Source organism: Brienomyrus brachyistius, chromosome 17 (genome assembly GCF_023856365.1).
Source record: "Brienomyrus brachyistius isolate T26 chromosome 17, BBRACH_0.4, whole genome shotgun sequence".
In the NCBI taxonomy this organism is placed as follows: Eukaryota; Metazoa; Chordata; class Actinopteri; order Osteoglossiformes; family Mormyridae; genus Brienomyrus; species Brienomyrus brachyistius.
Window position 1 is genome coordinate 5,659,096 of NC_064549.1, and position 19,614 is coordinate 5,678,709.

Here is a 19,614-nt window from a genome sequence, read left to right on the forward strand (position 1 = left end):
CGAAGCGACTTCAGAACAGGCAATCCTCCTCACGATAACATGCCGCAACCCACTCACGCGAAAACATCAACCCGAAGAAGACCGAGTATGTACGAATATTACCGAGCGTGGCCGAGGGAGTCCGAAAAGTTCCGCATATACTCGAATGTTTACGAGTGTGTCCGACCATATCCGTTAATTGTCGGTCCTTCGTCAGCTGACGAGATGGGCAGGGTTTAAGAAGAAGGGAAGCCATCTTAGAGCTTCTGCTTAAAGAGAGTAAAGCTGACGAGCTACAGCAGACCAAATAAGATATACAGCCAAAAGCGTAGCGGTAATCTCCGCCATCCGCGGTAAATACGCCTCGGCTTCACTGCTTGCGAACTTCTGCTTTGTCCTTTTCCGTTAACAGGCTAGTATTTCAAAGCCTCCTTCGATAATTTGTTGGTTTATGGGTATTATTTTTTGTTTATGCTTGTGACGTTTTTAACGACTAAGACTTTTTGTCACATTTAACCCGTTAAGAAATTAAGTTACTTTCGACGTAGCCTGGGCGGTTATTGCAAATGAAGAATTTTGATATATTTAACGCCATTTAATTATTTCAAATATTTACGCTTTTGCCCTGTGCAGCTAGCTTGTTAGCCACAGGGTGCTAGTTAGCAGCTTAGCTTGCAGTCGAATGTGTGGACGTTTCGTCGCTAACGTCACTAAAGGTCCAGTCCGTCTGGGGTTAACCGGTTATGGTTTTGGTTAGTTGTCGAGGTGACGGTCTTCGAGGTATTCGGTTTCGGTTCAGTAGTCCAATTTAACCTACTAGCCGACTGGTAATCGTTAGCATACGTGTCCGGCCCAGTGGCTCTCCACCTGGTTGTTTTATCACGGTTTAACGCCATAACTAACTTTACCACTGGTTAGTGACAATCTAGGGAACTAATTAGAAGTTAGGAGCTATTGAGTAGGGTTTGGGCCGCAGTCGATTAACTAGCCGCGGTTATCAGCCCCCGTACCTGGTTAGTAAGGTCCGGCTTAGTAGAGCCAGCTGTGAAATGTTTGATCCAGATCTATTGTTAACCAGATAGATGTGAAGTTTTCTTACGAAGGTTAGATTTGTCCGGGCCCTTGGCCAGCCGCCCGCTTTCTTCCCCAGCTGGGCTGGTTAAAATGCCACATAACCGGCTCGGACGGTAGAGACTTTCACTTTGACCGAGTTAAACTGTTGCGTGCTGCTTTGGGGCTGATTGTTGGTTATTTACTACTATAACGTGTACTACTGCTGTACACAGCCTTACTCTGGGCCTCCTGCCACTAGTTCCCGACCGTCTGTGCACGTTCTGCATCCACGTTGATGCCTGTTTAATCTCTCAAACACTCTTGAACTGAACAGTTTCTTATACGCCTCTTATTTGTGCCACAGGAAGCACCTGAGGAAATGAAGTAAACATTGAAGATCAATTGGAGCAAGAGTGGATTTAAAAAAAAAAAAGAGAAGAAAATCACCGTAATAAAATGACTGACACTGGCTTGTTGACCATTGGATTGTCTTAGGGGAGACCCGAACCACAGAGGTGGGGTGTGGCAACGCTGTGCCAGTGTCTCATGCTTTGCAATATTGACTCATTTACTGAGCAAGACACAAAAACATTAAACGAAGGATTAAAATATTGATGAACAAGACTGACTCAAGGAAGAAGCTCTTTCCATTAACCAGAGACTGAGTCCGGGATTTTTCGGATTCCCTGAAACATTTGAGAAGAGACGATTCTCTATATTAAGATTTGCATCGATTTGAAATATTTGTTGAACTGAGTAGCCATGAGCACCGCTAGAACAGAGAACCCAGTGATCCTGGGATTGTCCAGTCAGAATGGTCAGCTACGAGGATCAGTGAAGCCAGCAGGGGGCCCCAGTGGTGGCGGGGGTGGGGCCCAACTGCAGCCGACCAGTCAGGTAAAGTCATCCAGCACAATCAACAACGGCAGCTCCCAGCCCATGCCCACAGCCAACACCGTCATCAAGTAAGTCCCTCCTATAGAGCCGTGGAGTCCGATTGTAAATCCTCCGGCCGATTGTAAATCTGCCCCCAGAGGCATGCGCTCCTGTTATTCTGTCATGCTGCTGGTTCTGTTCATACCCTCAACAAGAAGTCTGGAGTTCTCCAAAATTGATTTTGAAATGTTTCTTTTTATTCTTCTCCTCTCCCCTTAGTGACTTGGGGAGGGCAGACAGATTTTGTCGGGAAGCTTGTTTTTATTACTGACTGCTCTTGGTTATCCTGAAAGTTCTTTGAAATAACAATTATACAGAACGATGTTTGTTCAGATATCGGTGACGTCTTCAGTTTCTATGTAAAGTAACTGGCTAATTGGCTCCTTTTGTCCCATTCCTCTTGTAAAATGAACATCGTTTCTGATGACTAAATGAAGTAATTTTCCTTTTGACAGGCCTGGAGATGACTGGAAGAAGAATCTAAAACTTCCTCCTAAAGATTTGAGAATGAAAACTTCGGTAAGAATCACGGATTGAACTGAACGAAGAACAAATGAAGTTGACACTCTGCTAATCAGCAATGCTGCCATCAGTTTGTGTGTGCTGTTCTATATGGGTGTCTGTAATATTTCTGCTCCAGCAGATCACAAGCACATACTGATACTCCTCTTTGCCTTGCATTAGTTTGATGTGGTATACCTGTACCGTCTCGTTATTGTTGCTTTGCTGTTTGTGTTTAGAGTAATTTGTGAGTCCAATTTTGTTTTGGGACCTTGCAGGATGTGACGGCCACAAAAGGCAATGAGTTTGAAGATTATTGCCTAAAGAGGGAGCTCCTGATGGGGATCTTTGAGATGGGTTGGGAGAAACCCTCACCTATCCAGGTATGTGGCCGGTATTTGTTCTGGGAATCAGTAGTTGCGTATCTGGGCCTGTGGACACTTATGTCAATGTTTGTGCATCGGTATCACTCTCCAGGAGGAAAGCATTCCCATTGCGTTGTCTGGGAGGGACATCCTGGCCAGAGCCAAGAACGGCACTGGCAAAAGCGGCGCCTACCTCATTCCCTTACTTGAACGCATTGACCTGAAGAAGGACTGCATACAGGGTATGGAGGAAAGCTGCTGCCGTGGGGCTTCTGCTGTGTATTTATAGTGGCTACATGTGCCATTGGCTGACTATCTTATTGTAACAGGGCTCTTATAAACCAGTTGCTCAGTATCAGCATGTAAGTGGAGTGGAGCGGTGAGAATTTCCACTCCTCGCTCACGAGGCTGTTGGCTCTGCCCGCTCCTCTCTGATTCGCACTAAGCTGCTCCGCTCAACACCGCTCCTCGCTCCACTAAGATTTCCTACCGCTCCAATCAAATCGCTCCACGCTCGCGCCAGTTTTAAGAGGGACAAATAATCAGCGTCCCTAACAACCGTCACTCAACAGCAATGGCAACATTGTCACTCAACAGAAAATATTTGACAGCAACGGACATGTTTGGCAATGGTATCCCACACAAAATAGGCTTAAAAATAAAGGAATCATTGGGCTTAGCAGCCTAAAGAATATACAGGCTAAGCATCTACGTTTTAAATTCCTTATTTTCTGTTGATGCTTCTGCTGCGTCTCTATAAAATATTTCACTGACAGTGTTGCGTGAATTAAAAAAATCCTATTAGACCTAATTTGAATGTCAACTAATTTAATTACCAAAATTTCCTTTATAGACTTGATATGCTACAACCATATATAACTTGCTCACGTTTTGCTCTCATGTTTCTGTAAAGTGAATTTTACTCAGTCTTTACTGAAAGTTTCACCACATTGTTGTCCTTGCTCTACGTTGTCATCTAAACGTTTCATAAGAATAGTACACTTGTATGACCTTTCAGTTTCCTTCGTGAAATAATTTGTGAATTCCATCTCGGCCAATTTGTGTAACAGTTTTGATAATTGTACAGATTTCTGGGTAGATTCGGGCCCGCCTCAGTCGTAGTGTGAGAGGTATTGGAGCAAGTCGGAGCGACCGCTCCAGCCTCAATTTAAAAGAACCACTCTGCCCTGACCAAATTCCGCCTGCTCTACTCGCATGCTCTGAGTAGCATGTGCCTTTGTGGTGGTGTCTGGAGCCAGTGTGATTGGTAGCTTGTGCCGGGCAAATGTTCTTGTCTCTTGCCTGCAGCCCTGGTCATTGTACCCACCAGAGAACTGGCTCTGCAGGTGAGCCAGATCTGCATCCAGGTCAGCAAACACATGGGTGGGGTCAAAGTCATGGCCACCACAGGGGGCACCAACCTTCGTGATGACATCATGAGGCTCGACGAGACGGGTGAGTTGCTGCTGCAGATGTGAACCGGAGTAGATGGGCGCAGGAAGAGAACTGAACGCGTCTCTCTGCACACAGTGCATGTTGTCATTGCTACCCCTGGAAGGATTCTGGATCTCATCAAAAAGGGAGTGGCCAAAGTCGATCAGGTGCAGATGATCGTGTTGGATGAGGTGAGTCCTCTTGGTGTGTGAGAGCTTCGGCTCGTGATAGCTGCTGACGAGTACACTTATCCCCCTCTAAATTTCCCATATCGCTGAATAGGCGGACAAGCTCCTGTCCCAGGACTTCGTGCAGATGATGGAGGAGATTCTGAGTTTCTTGTCGAAACAGAGGCAGATCTTGCTGTATTCAGCCACGTTTCCGCTTAGCGTGCAAAAATTCATGGTAAGTTCTCTTGCAGCTCTTGGCTCCGAACGTTTGTTCATTTATCTTGTTACTTAGCTAGTAGTTTGATTTTCTCAGTTTTGGTACTTTAAGGGTCAGTGGTGAACGGTCAGGTGAGATGGGACGGTCTCACAACCTCACTCTTAATGCCATGTCAAGAACGTCAGCTGGCAGTCTGCTAGCAATAATGGTTTAGTTAAGATGATGCTGTTTACGTCGTGCAGCTGTGATGTCGTGTGGTGCTTGCCGACAGGGAGTTCCTTTCTTACTGGAAGGGTAATCGAACTGTCCTGTAATTAAAAAAAAAAAAACAGCAGAATCACAGGCGTGATACGCCACACTAATTTGAGGTGAAAGGACTGTTCCAGTGCTCTCTGGGGCTCCCGCAAAGCCCCCAGCCACAGTGCTGGCACTCCAATGTCCTTGGATGATGTTGTATTCCCTCTCCTGCAGGGCTCCCATCTGCAGAAGCCGTATGAGATTAACCTGATGGAGGAGCTAACTCTAAAGGGAGTGACCCAGTATTACGCCTATGTGACTGAGAGACAGAAAGTCCACTGCCTTAACACACTCTTCTCGCGGGTGAGCACTTACAAGACCCTCGTGTGCATGCGGTAGTGTACTGTCAAGGTGCCTGGCTGAATTTTATTTTTCTTTTCTGTATCCTCTCCAGCTCCAGATCAATCAGTCTATAATCTTCTGCAACTCGTCCCAACGCGTTGAGTTGTTGGCCAAGAAGATCTCCCAGCTGGGCTACTCCTGCTTCTATATTCACGCCAAGATGAGACAGGTGTGGCCCGAACGCCGCTCCGATAGGCAGGCAGCCGTTCTGCCTGCTCGCGTCTCTCAACATGTGGTGTTTTTTATTTTGTCTCTTAGGAGCACCGTAACCGCGTGTTCCATGACTTCAGAAATGGCCTCTGTCGGAATCTCGTCTGCACTGGTAGGTGACACGCAAACACGTGGCTTTGTCAGGTAGCTTAGTGCCTGGTCTTTAGCTCCATCGTGCCATGTGCTCTGACATTGGAGAGCATTAGGGTTTATGTGAAGGGAAGCGAGGTTCAGTTTTGTGATTGGGTAGGTAAAGGAAAGTGTTTTGGTTTTTCATGAACATCAGGATGAAATCGGTCTCAGGTCAGTAGTGTGTGGTTCTGTTATCTAAGGGCACTTTTCCACTTCCACTTTTCCGTAGTTTTGGAAACTACTTTCGGTTTGGTCCATTTGCCATTCATTTCCGGTTGAGTAAAAGTGCAAAAAATTCCATTACCCGAAGTACCACACCAGCTGGGTGTAGGTTTTAGGTACTTTGGGACTTGAAACATAAGCCCCCCTCCATGCTGTAATGTATGTATAATATGCGGGTATGAAAGCCTGATCCTCTACCTAGCGGTCCATGTGATGTAGAACTGCATCTGCATAGAATGTGATGATGGTATCACGCATCACCCACCCCTGTAATGTAATATAATGTGTTTTATCCTAAAGTACCTCACCTTGCATTGTGATGATATGCAGTGGCAGTAGCAGTTTTTACTCCAGTGGAGTAAAGAAATACTAGACTATACTGAAGTACCAAAAGTATGGTACCTGGTGCAGTGGAAAAGCCCCCTTAGAATTTGGGTACTGCACATGGGAACAGTGTTTGCTCCATTGGGTGAGCTTGTCATTGGATCTAACGACTCCCACAAGATGACTGCCCAGGCCAACACAGTGTGGGTTGAAGGAATCCTTTGTCTTCAGACAAACCCATTGATGTGACAAAGGTTAAAAATGACAATTCAGACCTCGCAAAGTTAAGGTGCAGGTTCTATGTATGCTGACACCAAGCGATGCTTTGTGCAGTGGCCTTGGGTACGAGTCCCAGTGGCAGGCCTGCCGTAAATTCCGGCCTTGTGAGGCTCACAGCATGTGGGTCACTGGTTTGCTGATTTGACAGTGTATTCTTATGGTGTTTAGTGACTATGCTGTTTGTGCCTTGGCAAAGGAGCAGTGATGACAGACCGTTTGTGTTCCTCACATGCTGTCAGTTTGTTCCCCTTGACGCATTAAATCTGTTACTTGTCTGCTGCACCTGTATTTCATATACAGGCTCTTTCGAGCACGGTGAACTGTCTCACATTGCCTTCAACTCGTATCAAAGGGCTGATCTTCAGACTACTTGCAGCTGACACATGCTGCTAGTTACCTTTTGTGGCGTGTGTTTGTGTGGGGGTTTTTATTTTTGGAGATTGTTGCTTCGAAGTTGTTTGCCCCCCTGGTTTTATCTGCCTTCTGTCATTTTTAGACCTCTTCACCAGAGGAATTGACATTCAAGCTGTGAATGTGGTGATCAACTTCGATTTTCCCAAGCTGGGAGAAACATACCTGCATCGCATTGGCCGGTCTGGTACGTGTTGTTCTTCCTGGGCCCTGGCTTCCCCAGAGGGGGGAGCCCTATGCTACAGCAGTGTCATTTATTTACAGAAAGGCACGGGGTCCATCTGCTGCGTGTGAAACTCACTCCGGCTTCCATTCCCTAACAGGACGTTTTGGACATCTGGGCCTGGCCATCAACCTGATCACGTACGACGACCGCTTCAACCTGAAGGGCATCGAGGAACAGTTGGGGACGGAGATCAAGCCTATTCCAGGCAGCATTGACAAGAGCCTGTACGTGGCGGAATATCACAGCGAGAGCGGGGAGGAGCTAAAGCTCTGAGGACAGGTGAGCCCCAGAAGGTCTTTGTGTTCCGTCCCTCAGCTGAATGGGCTGAGTACTTTGGGATCTGGCTCAAACTGTTGCTGAAGACTTTCATGCTTTTTGCATGGAATTCATGCCATTGGTAGCAACTTGCGGTTCTAGACTTTATACAGAAGTATGTTGACCTTAACTGGATCTTTTTTCTCTCCTCTTCCCACAGGTTCCCCCTCCCCCCCCTTCTCCCCCCACCCCATATCTTTTTGGGAGGATTTATATATTTTGAAATGCATAAACCTTCCATCTTCCAAACCTTCCTTTTTTTTAATTTATTTCTTTTTGTGCCACCAAATGAAAAGGAATGTGAGTTGCAAACAAACGTTGAGACGACTTGGCTGCCTTTTCCACCGACAGGACGACGTTTTAAGTGCACTACCGCTTCCTGGAGAGCAGAGGGGACCAAGAGAGGCTCTTCTCAAAGCAGACACCCGACACCTGGCCTCTTCCCTGCAGTATGGCTATCTATCCTCAGCCAGCACTTGTCACCATTTTATTTTATTTAATTTTTTTTGATTTACAGCCCCCCCCCCCACCTTGCTGTTTTTGGTTTTAAGGTTTTTAGCAATTTATCAAGTGCCTTAAGCAGCTGAACTTTTTCAGAGTAATAACCTCCTTATTCTCAGACTTCATCATTCAGTGTCCCGTCCCTGATTTCATGAGGTCCATATTTTATTTTGAAGGGGGGAGGGGGAAACCTGCCCGTCCGAACACATGAAATGAGACTCCACCCTCTGACGGCGAGTGAGGATCTGGAGATGTAGAGATGGGAATAGATCTGCACTGCATTTGCTGCTCAAGACTGTCACATGACAAATGTGGGATCTTCGTTCTGGGGAAGTGCGATTTGTGTTCTCTGGTCCCAGCTATGGGGGGAGGTGGGGTCTGGGTCTCACTTTTGGTTGAGGAACGTTTTGCTGATAACGACCCAAACTGTACCCTCCCTGCTCTTCAGTGTTGAGATGTTGGGACTGCACCCTGATTCTGAGCAGCCGTCTCCCCTGGCAACAACGATTTCTTCTGATGTGGGGTGGGGTTGAGGGGGGCCTCCCCCCCCCCCCCCTTTTCTCATCAGTCATGCTTTGTTTTGGTCACCCTTCTCCAAGATGTGCCGTGGAAACGCATTTGGCACAGTGTAACTTTTGTAAATACTTCGTTTAATTTTAGGGTTGTTTTAGACGAGATGAAAAGGCTGGCTATCACACAGACAGAAGGCACCTTGGGTTTAGGACCTTGTCAACGCAGGCTTCAACCAGATCAGCCTGTTTGGGCTCAACTGTATTACCGGGGCTAAATTTTACTGTCACCTCTGACAGAGTATTTATTACTGGTTAAAAGGAATTGATTAGATGTTTAACCACTAAAACATGACACTCAGTTCCTGGTGCTGAATGTAGGGGATCCAGTGTTTCACTGGTGGTGAAGGGTGCTTTCAACGAGCACCTCTGCAAATCACATGTGTACCCCTCCCTCCTTGCGTTTTGACCAGTTCCTATTCTTTGCTGGTGACCTGTCTGTACGCCTAATTGTATATGTGAGACAATGGACTTATTATTTTTTTTTTTTCTCTCTCTTCCCCAGCCTTTGCTTGTAACACTGACTTACGAGGCACTTGTCAGATAAGGAGTAAGGATAGGAGCTGGTGTTGACATTCGTACATAGCGATCTGCTGAGGTGCAGTGAAGTAGGCAGTGGTCTGTACACACTGCTGTGGGCAGCAGCTCTTTGTCTGAGCTGTTTATTATTATTTTGTTGTCCCCCCCCCCCCCCCCCATATTTGTAAGTGAACATCTCGATGGGGAGGGGACTGATGGTCTGATTCTATATGTTAGCAGGGTTGTGTGATTTTTAGTGCACCGTAAGCCAGCTGGCTTTAGAAACCTGTTTACAGAAGACTCTGCACAGGTCAGGAGAGAGCTGACTGCGTTCGTGCTGCATTTCAGCGCAGCCATGGGGGGGGTCGTCAGACGACTATACACTGCACTGCTGTCCTCACACTTGAACCAGCCGCTCGGGGACAGAAGTGTTGGGGGGGTTTTTGGGGGGTGGGGCCATGACCAAAATGCTAACTTCCTTTTTTTCCCTTTACCAGAGCAGCAGAGGTGTCTGGGGTTTGCCTGATCTCTTAAGGAGGGTGGGGGGATCTTCTGCACATGTTGCTGTAGGATAATGGTAGTAATTGGTGTGAACACCGTGTGGTTTTCATGACCCTTTTGACATCTCTGCTGCTATTAAGCTTGGAATGGATTTAAAATGGGGGGGGTTTGTTCTGGAAAATGTTACGTAACTGCTCCCTGCGCCAGTGTCTGTTTACCCACTTCTATAGTGACTAAATGGCTGCTTTTGGTTCTGCAGGGAGTCCCCATGTTGATGTACATATAAGATGCTCCTATCTGGTTTGTTCACTGAGGCATGCTGGGAGATTTCCTGCATGTATTTTCTAACCCCCCCGGGGCTGGTGTGTGTTGGATTTCATTCAGTAAAACTAAAAGGGGGGGGGGGGGTATTTTTCATCATCTGCAACAGCACCCCTCAGTGGACAAACCTGACCCTATTCCTCCTTGTCTCTTGGTCCAGGTACACGTAAACACTCCTATTGGAATTATACTTTTTTGGGGGGTGGGGGGTGGTTATACTGGAGTGTTGTGTTCCTTAGTCTTGGGGGAATTGGGTTAAATTGCAGGTACTCTGGCAGCTGCCTGATTTTTTAAGCCACACGGGGTGTGATGAGCAGCCCCCTGTAACGGCGAAACTGGTGTCACTATGTGCCATTTGGCTTCTGCTGTGTGTGGGTGGGTTGCTCTCTCATGCCGTTGGTGGGGTGGGGGGTCCTTTTTGAAGAACGAGGTGAGGAGCATCTTACCTTGATCAGTCTTAAAATTGGCTTGTGCTGGACATCAGGCTTCACCCGTTGATCATCTCGTTCTTCAAAAGGCTTTTTTTTTGGGGGGGGGGGCGGGGGGAAGGGTTTGGGAACACGCTGCCTTTGTGCTGCTATCCCAGGATGCTCCTCTGGAGTGAGGTGATGGTGAATCCCATAGCTGTGGTCTGTCCTTGGGGTCATCAAGGGAGCTCCTGGTATAGAGGCACTGCTTTCATTTTGGGGTTGGCTTTTGTTTTGTGGGGGGGGGGGGGGGAGGGGGTGGGAGGGGGGGGGGATGCTAGGGAACAGGTTTCTGGAGGATGTTACTTTTTTTTCCCCCTCCCTTGAGTCAGTTCCTTTAATCTTAAGGAAGATATGAAACCTAAATTTGTAAACTTTTGCCCGTTAAAAGATTGTTTCTTAATTTGGCCCCAAGTTAACATGGGAAAAATGTGACCAGTTTCGTTTTGAAGTTCACTTTTTTTTTTTTGAATTGGCGATTTTTGTCAGTGACGCTTCAAAGTAGTACTGTGGACAAAGTGGTATTTGGTTTATCTGAAGTGACTGGAAGTTTTGTGTTTTTGAAAGAAAATAAAAGCTCACTGAAATTCTGTCGGCTGCTGTTGTTTTGATAGCTGCACAAAGTACCACTTGGTGCTTGTGATCAAAGGGATGATCTTCCTGCTCTCAGAACCCTGAAGGAAACATCGGTGTGGATGTCGATCTGCATGACACCATCAGCACCACACATCGAAGGAGTTCTTGGATTCTGCATGGCCGACGCGAGAGCAACCATCGCTAACAGTCCTTGTCTGTTCTTTACAAAACCCTGTTTTTTAAGGCAGTGGCTGGACCCTGGGCTAAATGCAAGTACTGCAGCTTTCGATAGAGTAGCGAAGGCCAGGATCTACAAACCACAGAAATCCCCTTTTAGATGACAGCGATGTACTACTGCTGGAACGGCCATGGTAGGTAGTGAGACCGCCACCATGGAGCCGCTCAGAATCTAGCTGCATGCTTTCTTCAAAGACTTCTCCCGGGCTGATTTCAGCAGTAAGGAAATAGGGCATGAAAGCAGCCAGCGGCATGGTCTGACGGGGCAGAAATCAAGGTTTAGTTTTTCAACTGATACAAATGCGGAAATGAGTTTGTCGGCTCATGCGTTCGGCAAGGTCGGGCCTGGTTGGCGGGGGCGGTGATAGCTGGTGGGTGGAGTTTGGAGGCTCTCGCCATGATTTCCTGGCTATAAAAAGGATCTCTGGCCGTTCCTGCGCCGCTACTCTGTATGTCGGGTGGGATGTCATGGCGCTACTCTGGAGCTGCTTATTCCTGTTCGTACCTGCGGTCGGCTGTGAGTTTTACGGCTCATGTGACAGGTGGGGTCTGGTGTGGCCGTCAGTGCTCTTTGGCGTGCTGATGGTTCTGTTTTGATTAAAAAGACATATTGTACGTCATAGTGACATTCCAGAACTATAGCGTATAGCGGGTTACGGTTAGAAGGGCTTGTAGTTCTGCACATTTTTATATATATATATAAGAAATTTTTAAATTAGTACTTTTGAGGAAGGTAAACATCACATGCTTTGCACTTCCAATAAATTAAATAACCCCAAGCGACGCTGCTTTTACTTTTAAATTTTGCGTAGCAACTTGTTCACTCCTTACATTTCTGAACCAACAGAGCTTAAGTAAGTTCATTTATATGAAGCATACAGGAGATCTTGGAGCAAAAGTTATTTTTCATCAAATTAGGTTTTCAGTGAATGAATTCCGTCTGTTAACTATTTTGCAACATGTATTCGGAGAAACAAGGCAATAATGTGAAAACGATTGTTTACGAAGGTCCTATAGTTGCTCATGAAAGTACTGAAAAACGATAAAAGTGAGACAAGCATCAAGCATTTGTATATAATACTTAGTTAAACATTAGGGAGAACGAAACTTTCCATAAAAACAAATTAGATCTTTGGCATGCATGAATTGTTCGTAGAAATAAAAAAAAAAGTTTTTGTCATATGTACATAGATAAATGATTAAATGTTTATTTCCAAATTTACGGATTTGTTTCCATATTTCTGGGGGTGTGTTTTTTTTTTTTTTGTAAAGAATAAACGGTTTCATGAGATTTCTCCATCTAGTGAAATATATTGCACGGGGGAAATCCTAAAGCAGGTGCAAATGACCGGACTCTTTGACGACGACAAGCACTTTGTGGACATGAAGCTGCAGAAGGATCCTGGTAGGTCTCCAGGCGTCTGCCGGGGCTCCTGAGCGCTCCACTCTAATGGGGTGCGTCCTGCAGCTGTATTTCTGCGATCTCCTCCAGGTGAGGTTCTGGAAGCCTTCCGCAACCTGACGTCCGTGTCGCCGGGTGGATCTGTTCATTCCGCCGTTCTGCGGGATTTTATTATCGAGTACTTTGAGCCTCCTGGGCAGGAGTTCGAACCATGGACTCCAACTGACTGGCATGACGGGTAAGTATCAAGCTGTCCACAGATAACTGCGTAAACTGGCATTACGATCTGCCTCCATGTGAAAGTTTAAGTAAGGTGAATAGTTAGTATCTTCCCAAGATCTCATATAAAATCATTATCTGAGCTGTTGTTTTCCTATCAGTTGTTTTTGGCATTATGCTGTAACTGAAGCTGATTGGCAGGAGTGTGGCTATGGGCCTGGGCATAAATTATGGGGGGGGGGAATGTGGATATGTAACCCTCCCCAATAATCAAAACCAGCCAATACAACACGCTGGACCCCCTCGCTCAACCCAATGTTATGCCCTCAGCTATGGGTGCATCTCTGATGCAATTCAAACACTGGTGTCCACCTCAGCATGGCATACTGGTAATGCTGCTGATGACTAGACTCTCAGCTGGCCAACCTACAAGTGAGCTTCATAGAGCAGATGGGACCCTGAGGGTGGCCATTGTGTGCTGATGCCGGAGCTCTTCACTTGGGTCCTTCCTGCTTTGCAGGCCGCAGTTCCTCTCTAAGATAGCGGACGCAGAGCTGCGCAGCTGGGCGGGGAAGCTGCACCAACTGTGGAAGTCTCTGGGCCGGAAGGTGAGACACTCCTTACGCTACATGGTCTGCTGCCCCCGTACTGACCTGGCCCTCTCATCACAGGCCATGTCTGTCCACGGGTCTGGTATTACTTCACTGTTACCACGGTAATCCCTCAGCTTCTGCTTAAACGCCCCTCCTGGTTCTGATGGATGGAGTATGCGCTGGAGGTGGGTGAGCTGTCTCTTCTCTGTGTGTGCGGACAGATCCGTTCGGACGTGAGGGACCGCCCTGAGCTGTACTCCCTGATCTCCACTCCCCACCCCTTCATCGTGCCTGGGGGGCGCTTTCGAGAAATATACTACTGGTGAGCAGTGCCCCAAACTGCCTGTCTCCACCCCTTATCCTCAATCACAAAAACCTCACATGAGACTGTGTGTCCCAGGGACTCCTACTGGGTTATCAACGGGCTGCTTCTCTCTGAGATGCATGACACGGCTAAAGGAATGATCCAGAACTTTCTGTACCTGGTTGATCGGTAAGGCCACCAAGCACCTTTTGGCAGATGTGTTTTTCTGAACTTCAGTCCTCGTGCTTGTCCCACAAACTTTTTCTGGATAACGTGTGAGGTTCCACACCTGGAACAGGGCAGCTTTCTCTCTCCTCCGTCAGGTACGGCTTCGTCCCAAACGGTGGCCGTCGGTACTACGAGCGACGCAGCCAGCCACCTTTCCTCACGCTCATGGTAGAGAGCTACTATCAGGCCACGGGCGATGAGGAACTGCTCAGGTACATTGACAGCAGCGCCGGGTGGGTGTGAGACCTCAGGCTAGGCCACTGCGTTATGGTAATTGGGGTGTCAATCTACGTAGGAACGCTCTGCCAGTTCTGGAGCGCGAGTACGAGTTCTGGATGAGTAACCGGTCGCTCAACGTGTCTGCAGAAGGACGCCTGAACACCCTGAACCGTTACGCCGCGTCGGTGGGCCAGCCCAGGTACAGAGCACTGCATCCCCCCCCAGCCTTCTGAAACACTCTCTGCACGCTCTGTGTGTTAAAGTGATGGAGATCTCTCTCCTACAGGCCAGAGTCCTACTCAGATGACGCAGATTTGGCCAAAGGCTTATCTGCAGGTAAGGCATTAATATCTGAATGTGGTTAAGGGGGAAGGCAAAATCCCTCAGCTTTTAATGATCGTAAAGGTCCTGAATTGTGTTCCATTAGGAACCAAGGTGAACCAAGGATGTGCCTCTTCCTGTACCTGTGTGTGTCTGCAACCTGTACCTGTGTGGAAGTTGTGTGTGTGTGTGTGTCTGCCTGTGTGTGTGTCTGCATGTGTGTGTGTCTGCCTGTGTGTGTGTGTCTGCTCCTTGTACCTGTGTGTGTGTCTGCTCCTTGCACCTGTGTGTGTGTGTGTGTGTGCGTATCTGCTTGTGTGTGTCTGCTCCTTGTACCTGTGTGTGTGTGTGCATGCTTGTGTGTCTGCTTGTGTGTGTCTGCTCTTTGTACCTGTGTGTGTGTGTGTGTGTGTGTGTGCGCGAGCGTGCGTGTCTGCTTGTGTGTGTCTGCTCCTTGTACCTGTGTGTGTGTGTGTGTGTGTGTGTGCGCGAGCGTGTCTGCCTGCCTGTGTGTGTGTGTGTGTGTGTCTGCTTGTGTGTGTCTGCTCCTTGTACCTGTGTGTGTGTCTGCTCCTTGTACCTGTGTGTGTATGTGTGTGCGCGAGCGTGTCTGCCTGTGTGTGTGTATGTGTGTGTGTGCGAGCGGGTATACCTATCCTTATGGGGACACAATGTCCCAATAACGTGATAAATATTAGTTTTTTTCCTCTTATGGGGACCGGTTTCCTGGAAAACTGCATTTTATAAAAATCAGTGACTGCTATGAAAAAACTAAAAATGCAAAAACTCCTGCATTTTGTTTGGTTACTTATGGTTATGGTTAGGGCAGGGTGGGGGTTAAGGTTGTCATAGTTAGCGTTAGCATTTTTCCCATAGAAGTGAATGAGCGGGCCCCATAAGGATAGGTATACCCTACATGTGTGTGTGTGTGTGTATATGTGTGTGTATGTCTGCCTGCCCCCATATTCTGCATCTCCTCCACACGTAGGTGCACAGCAGCAGCTGTACATGGAGCTTAACTCGGGTGCGGAGTCGGGCTGGGACTTCTCGTCCCGCTGGTACCTGGCTGGCCCTGGACAGGCCTCCTTGAGGGACATCGGCACCAGCCGCATCATCCCAGTGGACCTGAACTCGGTGCTGTGCCGCGTCGAGGGGCTCCTGGCGAACTTCCACCGGGCCGTGGGTGAGGGGTGGGATGGACTGGAGGGGGCGGGGACTGTGGGGGGGCGGGTGACTGTTGGGGGCGGAGTTGGGAGGGGAGGGGCAAGTGTGTAACATTGCCGCTCGGCACAGGCGACGAGGCATCGGCGAGCTACTACGACAAGGCCCGAGGGCGTCGCCTGGAGGCCATGGAAACGCTGTTGTGGGACTCGCAGAAGGGCTGCTGGTTTGACTACGAGCTGCCGAGCGGCACCCGCCGGCCTGCATTCTACCCCAGCGGCCTGACCCCCCTGTGGGCTCGCTGCTACTCCAGGCCCGACATGGCAGAGGAGGCGCTCCGCTATTTGGAGGTCGGTGTGCCGTTGTCTCTGACGCGGAGTTGGCCAGCCCCAAATCGCACTTGGCTGCATTCACTCACCCCTGATCTGCCTGTTTCCCTGCTGCTGGCGCCTTTTCTGACTCAGTCACTCTTGACTTTTGGCCCCTGATAACTCCTGATAAATAACTATGCTGGTTTTGTTCCTCTTGTGATGGTTCGTAGAGAACAGCTGCACAGGCCTTTCTGCCACCTTGCAGCCAGGGGGAGCTCTTCCTCCATTCCAGCCGTGTTCCCTCTCATTTCCTTTCCTCCTCTCCCCGTCTCACCAGGACAGCGGTGCACTTCTCTTCCCAAACGGAATTCCGACGTCCTTGGTGGACAGCGGGCAGCAATGGGACCTTCCGAACGCTTGGCCCCCGCTACAGCACATGCTCATTGAGGGTGGGGCTTTAAGGCGTGTGACCACTGGGTGCTGCTGGTCCTTGGGCATTCTGACAGGGCTGATGTGGTCGGCTCTCCTCCCCACTCCCATCTTTCTTTGTCTCCCCTTCTGTGATGTCAGGGCTGTCAAACATGAACATATCCAGGGCTCAGGAGTTGGAATTTGATCTGGCACAGAGATGGATAAAGACTAACTGGGTGGTGTACAAGAAGTATGAAGCCATGTTTGAGAAGGTGAGTGGGAGCAGGGGGTTAGATAATATTTATGCTGTGTGTGTGTTTGGTTTCTCTCTGGACAGCAGGGGGCGCAGTCATTTAAGGTTATGGCCTGACAGCTGCCTGTTTCTGGGTTGGCTTTTTGTACCTTTGATAAAGGTAGTGACCCTGTATCACTGCCACCTGCATTCTGGTAGGTTTGTTTGGCTGAACAGCTGCTTGTAAATGTGTCCTCTAGTACAACATTGATGGAGATGGCCAGCCAGGAGGTGGAGGAGAGTACGAGGTCCAGGTAGGTGCTCCATTTCTCACTACAGTATGCTAGTGTTTCTGGGGGTTCGGGGGTCCCCCGTGGACCGAGTTGGGAAGCATTGCCATACGCTACCACTGCCTGTGGTCCCTGATTAAGAGTGATACGCTTCATTATTTTATCACTGTCTGGTTGCACCTGCTAGGGATGTGAAGGTTCATTCCATTCCCGTTTCGTGTGTGATGCTGTGGTTCTCTGGAGGTCCTTACCTCCCTCTCGGTCTCCTGCAGCTGGGCTTTGGATGGACCAATGGCGTGGCTCTACAGCTGCTGGATCGCTATGGCGACAGGCTCTCCGGAAGTCCTTCTCTGAGGCCTTCCATCTCCTTGGGGCTCTTCTTTGTGACCTTGGTATTGGCGTTGTGAGCTTCTGCCAAACAGAATCATGGGGTGTGGGACCTCCAGCCTGCTCCCCCAGGGGGCTGCCCATTTCTGACGGCTTTAATCAGCCATTTCGGTGAGTTAATAGAGCATCACGTTTAATTTGAGCCGCTCGGCTTCTGTCATTTTTAATAAAGGACTTAAAGATTCGCTTTAACACGTCAGGGCGATTTTTCTCGATAACCTCACATGTCCAGAAAGTTTAAGAGATGCCCGAAGACGGATAGAGCTCTGTGTTTGAGTGACGGTGCACTTTAAATGGAGTTCTGGGAGGATTATTTGGTGAGCGCCTTGCATTTCTGAAGAGCTGCGATCTCCATCTTGGCTCCAACTGTATGGATTATGTGGGAGCGTCAGAACAGTGAAGTTAGCTGAGGTTTCCCTGCGGCACGATTCCATTAAAAGATTATCATTCTGATTATTAAGAAGTATTTTGGTAAGGAGGTCCAGAGACTGAATTCTAAGTGTATCGCAGATGCTAATGAATTTTGAAAATGCAGAACAAATAAGATAATCAGACAGACGAGTGAATGTGGATTTTTTTTTATTCAGCTTCATTTATACAATCTTAGTTGTGCATTTTTTTTTTATTAAAATGGTTTCATTTAACAAAAGCCCGATTTGCAGTTCAGCTTCAGCCTCTTCCTTTACGCTAATCCAGCCTGTACGTTTCCTTCAGATCACAAGGGTTTCATTGAAATTGTCCAAAATATCTTTACAAATAGCAGACTGTGCAGTTCATGAATTATTATATGTATGACTTACTATTGTCTATCAAAAGACTGATTTTGGGATGTAATACCCCCCCCCCCCCCGCCTGAATGCATTAAAGGTTTTACAACAGATTTAGGATGGTTTGTGTTGCGGTCTGAATGATGTTTAGGTAAAAAGCAGGTAGATGTCTGTCCTGTACCTCTGTGCTGAGAGGAAAACAGCCCAGATGGAATGTCTCTCTGTACTTATTACACACATTTAAAATGAATACATTGCAATTAGGCTCCATATGGATGCTGCTAGTAGTACTTTCTGAATGACTGGCTGCTCCTCTGATTGGTCTTCTGCCAGATCAGGCCTTAAGGGGGCGTCGATCCGGGACTCTGTGCCAAAGGGTGATGGTGGTACACAGAAATCGTGCTCTAAGGTGAAATCGGTGTGGGTGACTGGGTGATATGGCTGCACCGTGGTGATGCAGTGACAGTATGCAAATGGATCGGAGCAGCTGATTGGCGAGAAGTTTCACCGCACACACACACGCACGCATGCTCACACAGGGGTTGTAATTATATCTTTGTGGGGACTCTGCATTCATTTCTATTGGAAAAACTCTAATCCCAACTATGACAGCCTTAACACCAACCCAGCCCTAACCCATCCATCCATTTTCCAAACCGCTTATCCTACTGGGTCGCGGGGGGTCCGGAGCCTATCCCAGAAGCAATGGGCAAGAGGCAGGGAACAACCCAGGATGGGGGGCCAGCCCATCGCAGGGCACACTCACACACCATTCACTCACACATGCACACCTATGGGCAATTTAGCAACTCCAATTAGCCTCTGCAATTAGCCTTTTGGACTGTGGGGGGAAACCAGAGTACCCGGAGGAAACCCCACGACGACATGGGGAGAATATGCAAACTCAGGGAGAACAGGTGGAGACTCGAACCCGGGTCCTAGAGGTGTGAGGCAACAGTGCTAACCACTGCACCACCATACCGCCCCTCCTAACCCTAACCATAAGTAACCAAACAAAAATCGTGATTTTAGACATTTTTAGTTACATTGCATTCACAGATTTTTTATAAAATTGAGGTTTATATTGTGGGGACCTGAAAAATGTCCCTACAAGCTAAAAAGTAACAGATTTTACCATATTGTGGGGATATTTGGTCCCCGCAATGTTATATATATCTCACACATACACAGCTGTACTACCTTCTTGCACCTGCCACCCCCCCCTGTGGTGACTATTCAGCTGCCCCCTGTGGCTGGTGGTTCTTCAGGATGGACCGATCGCGAAGGCTGCCCATCGATACTTTCAGCAGGGAAGTTTCTTCTCTGCAACCCAAAGACTTCCATGTTGCTGGGTTCTGCTGACAGCGCCTGGTATGATCTTCTCCAGCGCTGAGAGCTGATATTGATTCAGAGAAAAAGTCATTTTCTGCAGTGTGCACGACGCGTTTCAAATCGCCAAAGTGAACCGCAAACTGGATCCCCTCAACCCTTAGGCAGGCATCTGCGTCTCGTGGAGTCAGGTGTGGTGAGGTTCCTGGTGTCAGGGCTCTTGCAGTGTTGCAGTGAGGGGGGTGGTGCCAGGGGTTTTCATGTGTTTGTGTCAACCAACCCCCCACCCGCCGGCTCTGCAGGCTATATGTGCATCACGCTTCTCTAGGTACTTAG

The 19,614-nt window shown here is 48.1% G+C and overlaps 2 protein-coding genes across 3 annotated transcripts; both read left to right on the plus strand.

Annotated features, from left to right (window-relative positions):
* Positions 1-174: 174 nt before the first annotated feature.
* On the plus strand, positions 175-10,881 carry ddx6 (DEAD (Asp-Glu-Ala-Asp) box helicase 6). 2 transcript variants are annotated; one of them, XM_048980987.1, is made up of 14 exons: positions 175-332; positions 1,397-1,997; positions 2,424-2,487; positions 2,748-2,852; positions 2,947-3,076; positions 4,143-4,289; positions 4,365-4,459; positions 4,551-4,673; positions 5,127-5,255; positions 5,347-5,463; positions 5,553-5,616; positions 6,958-7,059; positions 7,196-7,377; positions 7,574-10,881. In XM_048980987.1, the coding sequence occupies exons 2-13, from the start codon at positions 1,795-1,797 to the stop codon at positions 7,369-7,371; spliced, it is 1,455 nt and encodes a 484-aa protein (XP_048836944.1). In that variant the 5' UTR covers positions 175-332; positions 1,397-1,794; the 3' UTR covers positions 7,372-7,377; positions 7,574-10,881. The 2 variants fall into 2 exon arrangements, with proteins under 2 accessions (XP_048836944.1, XP_048836945.1); XM_048980988.1 differs by having other exon boundaries at positions 189-395; positions 1,401-1,997.
* A 608-nt stretch (positions 10,882-11,489) lies between these two features.
* treh (trehalase (brush-border membrane glycoprotein)) lies at positions 11,490-18,062 on the plus strand. Its single transcript, XM_048980985.1, has 15 exons — positions 11,490-11,646; positions 12,409-12,509; positions 12,597-12,744; positions 13,246-13,333; positions 13,540-13,640; positions 13,719-13,811; positions 13,946-14,062; positions 14,146-14,268; positions 14,356-14,405; positions 15,379-15,573; positions 15,684-15,901; positions 16,200-16,311; positions 16,433-16,545; positions 16,766-16,819; positions 17,068-18,062. The coding sequence occupies exons 1-15, from the start codon at positions 11,573-11,575 to the stop codon at positions 17,200-17,202; spliced, it is 1,722 nt and encodes a 573-aa protein (XP_048836942.1). The 5' UTR covers positions 11,490-11,572; the 3' UTR covers positions 17,203-18,062.
* The last annotated feature ends 1,552 nt before the right edge of the window (positions 18,063-19,614 follow it).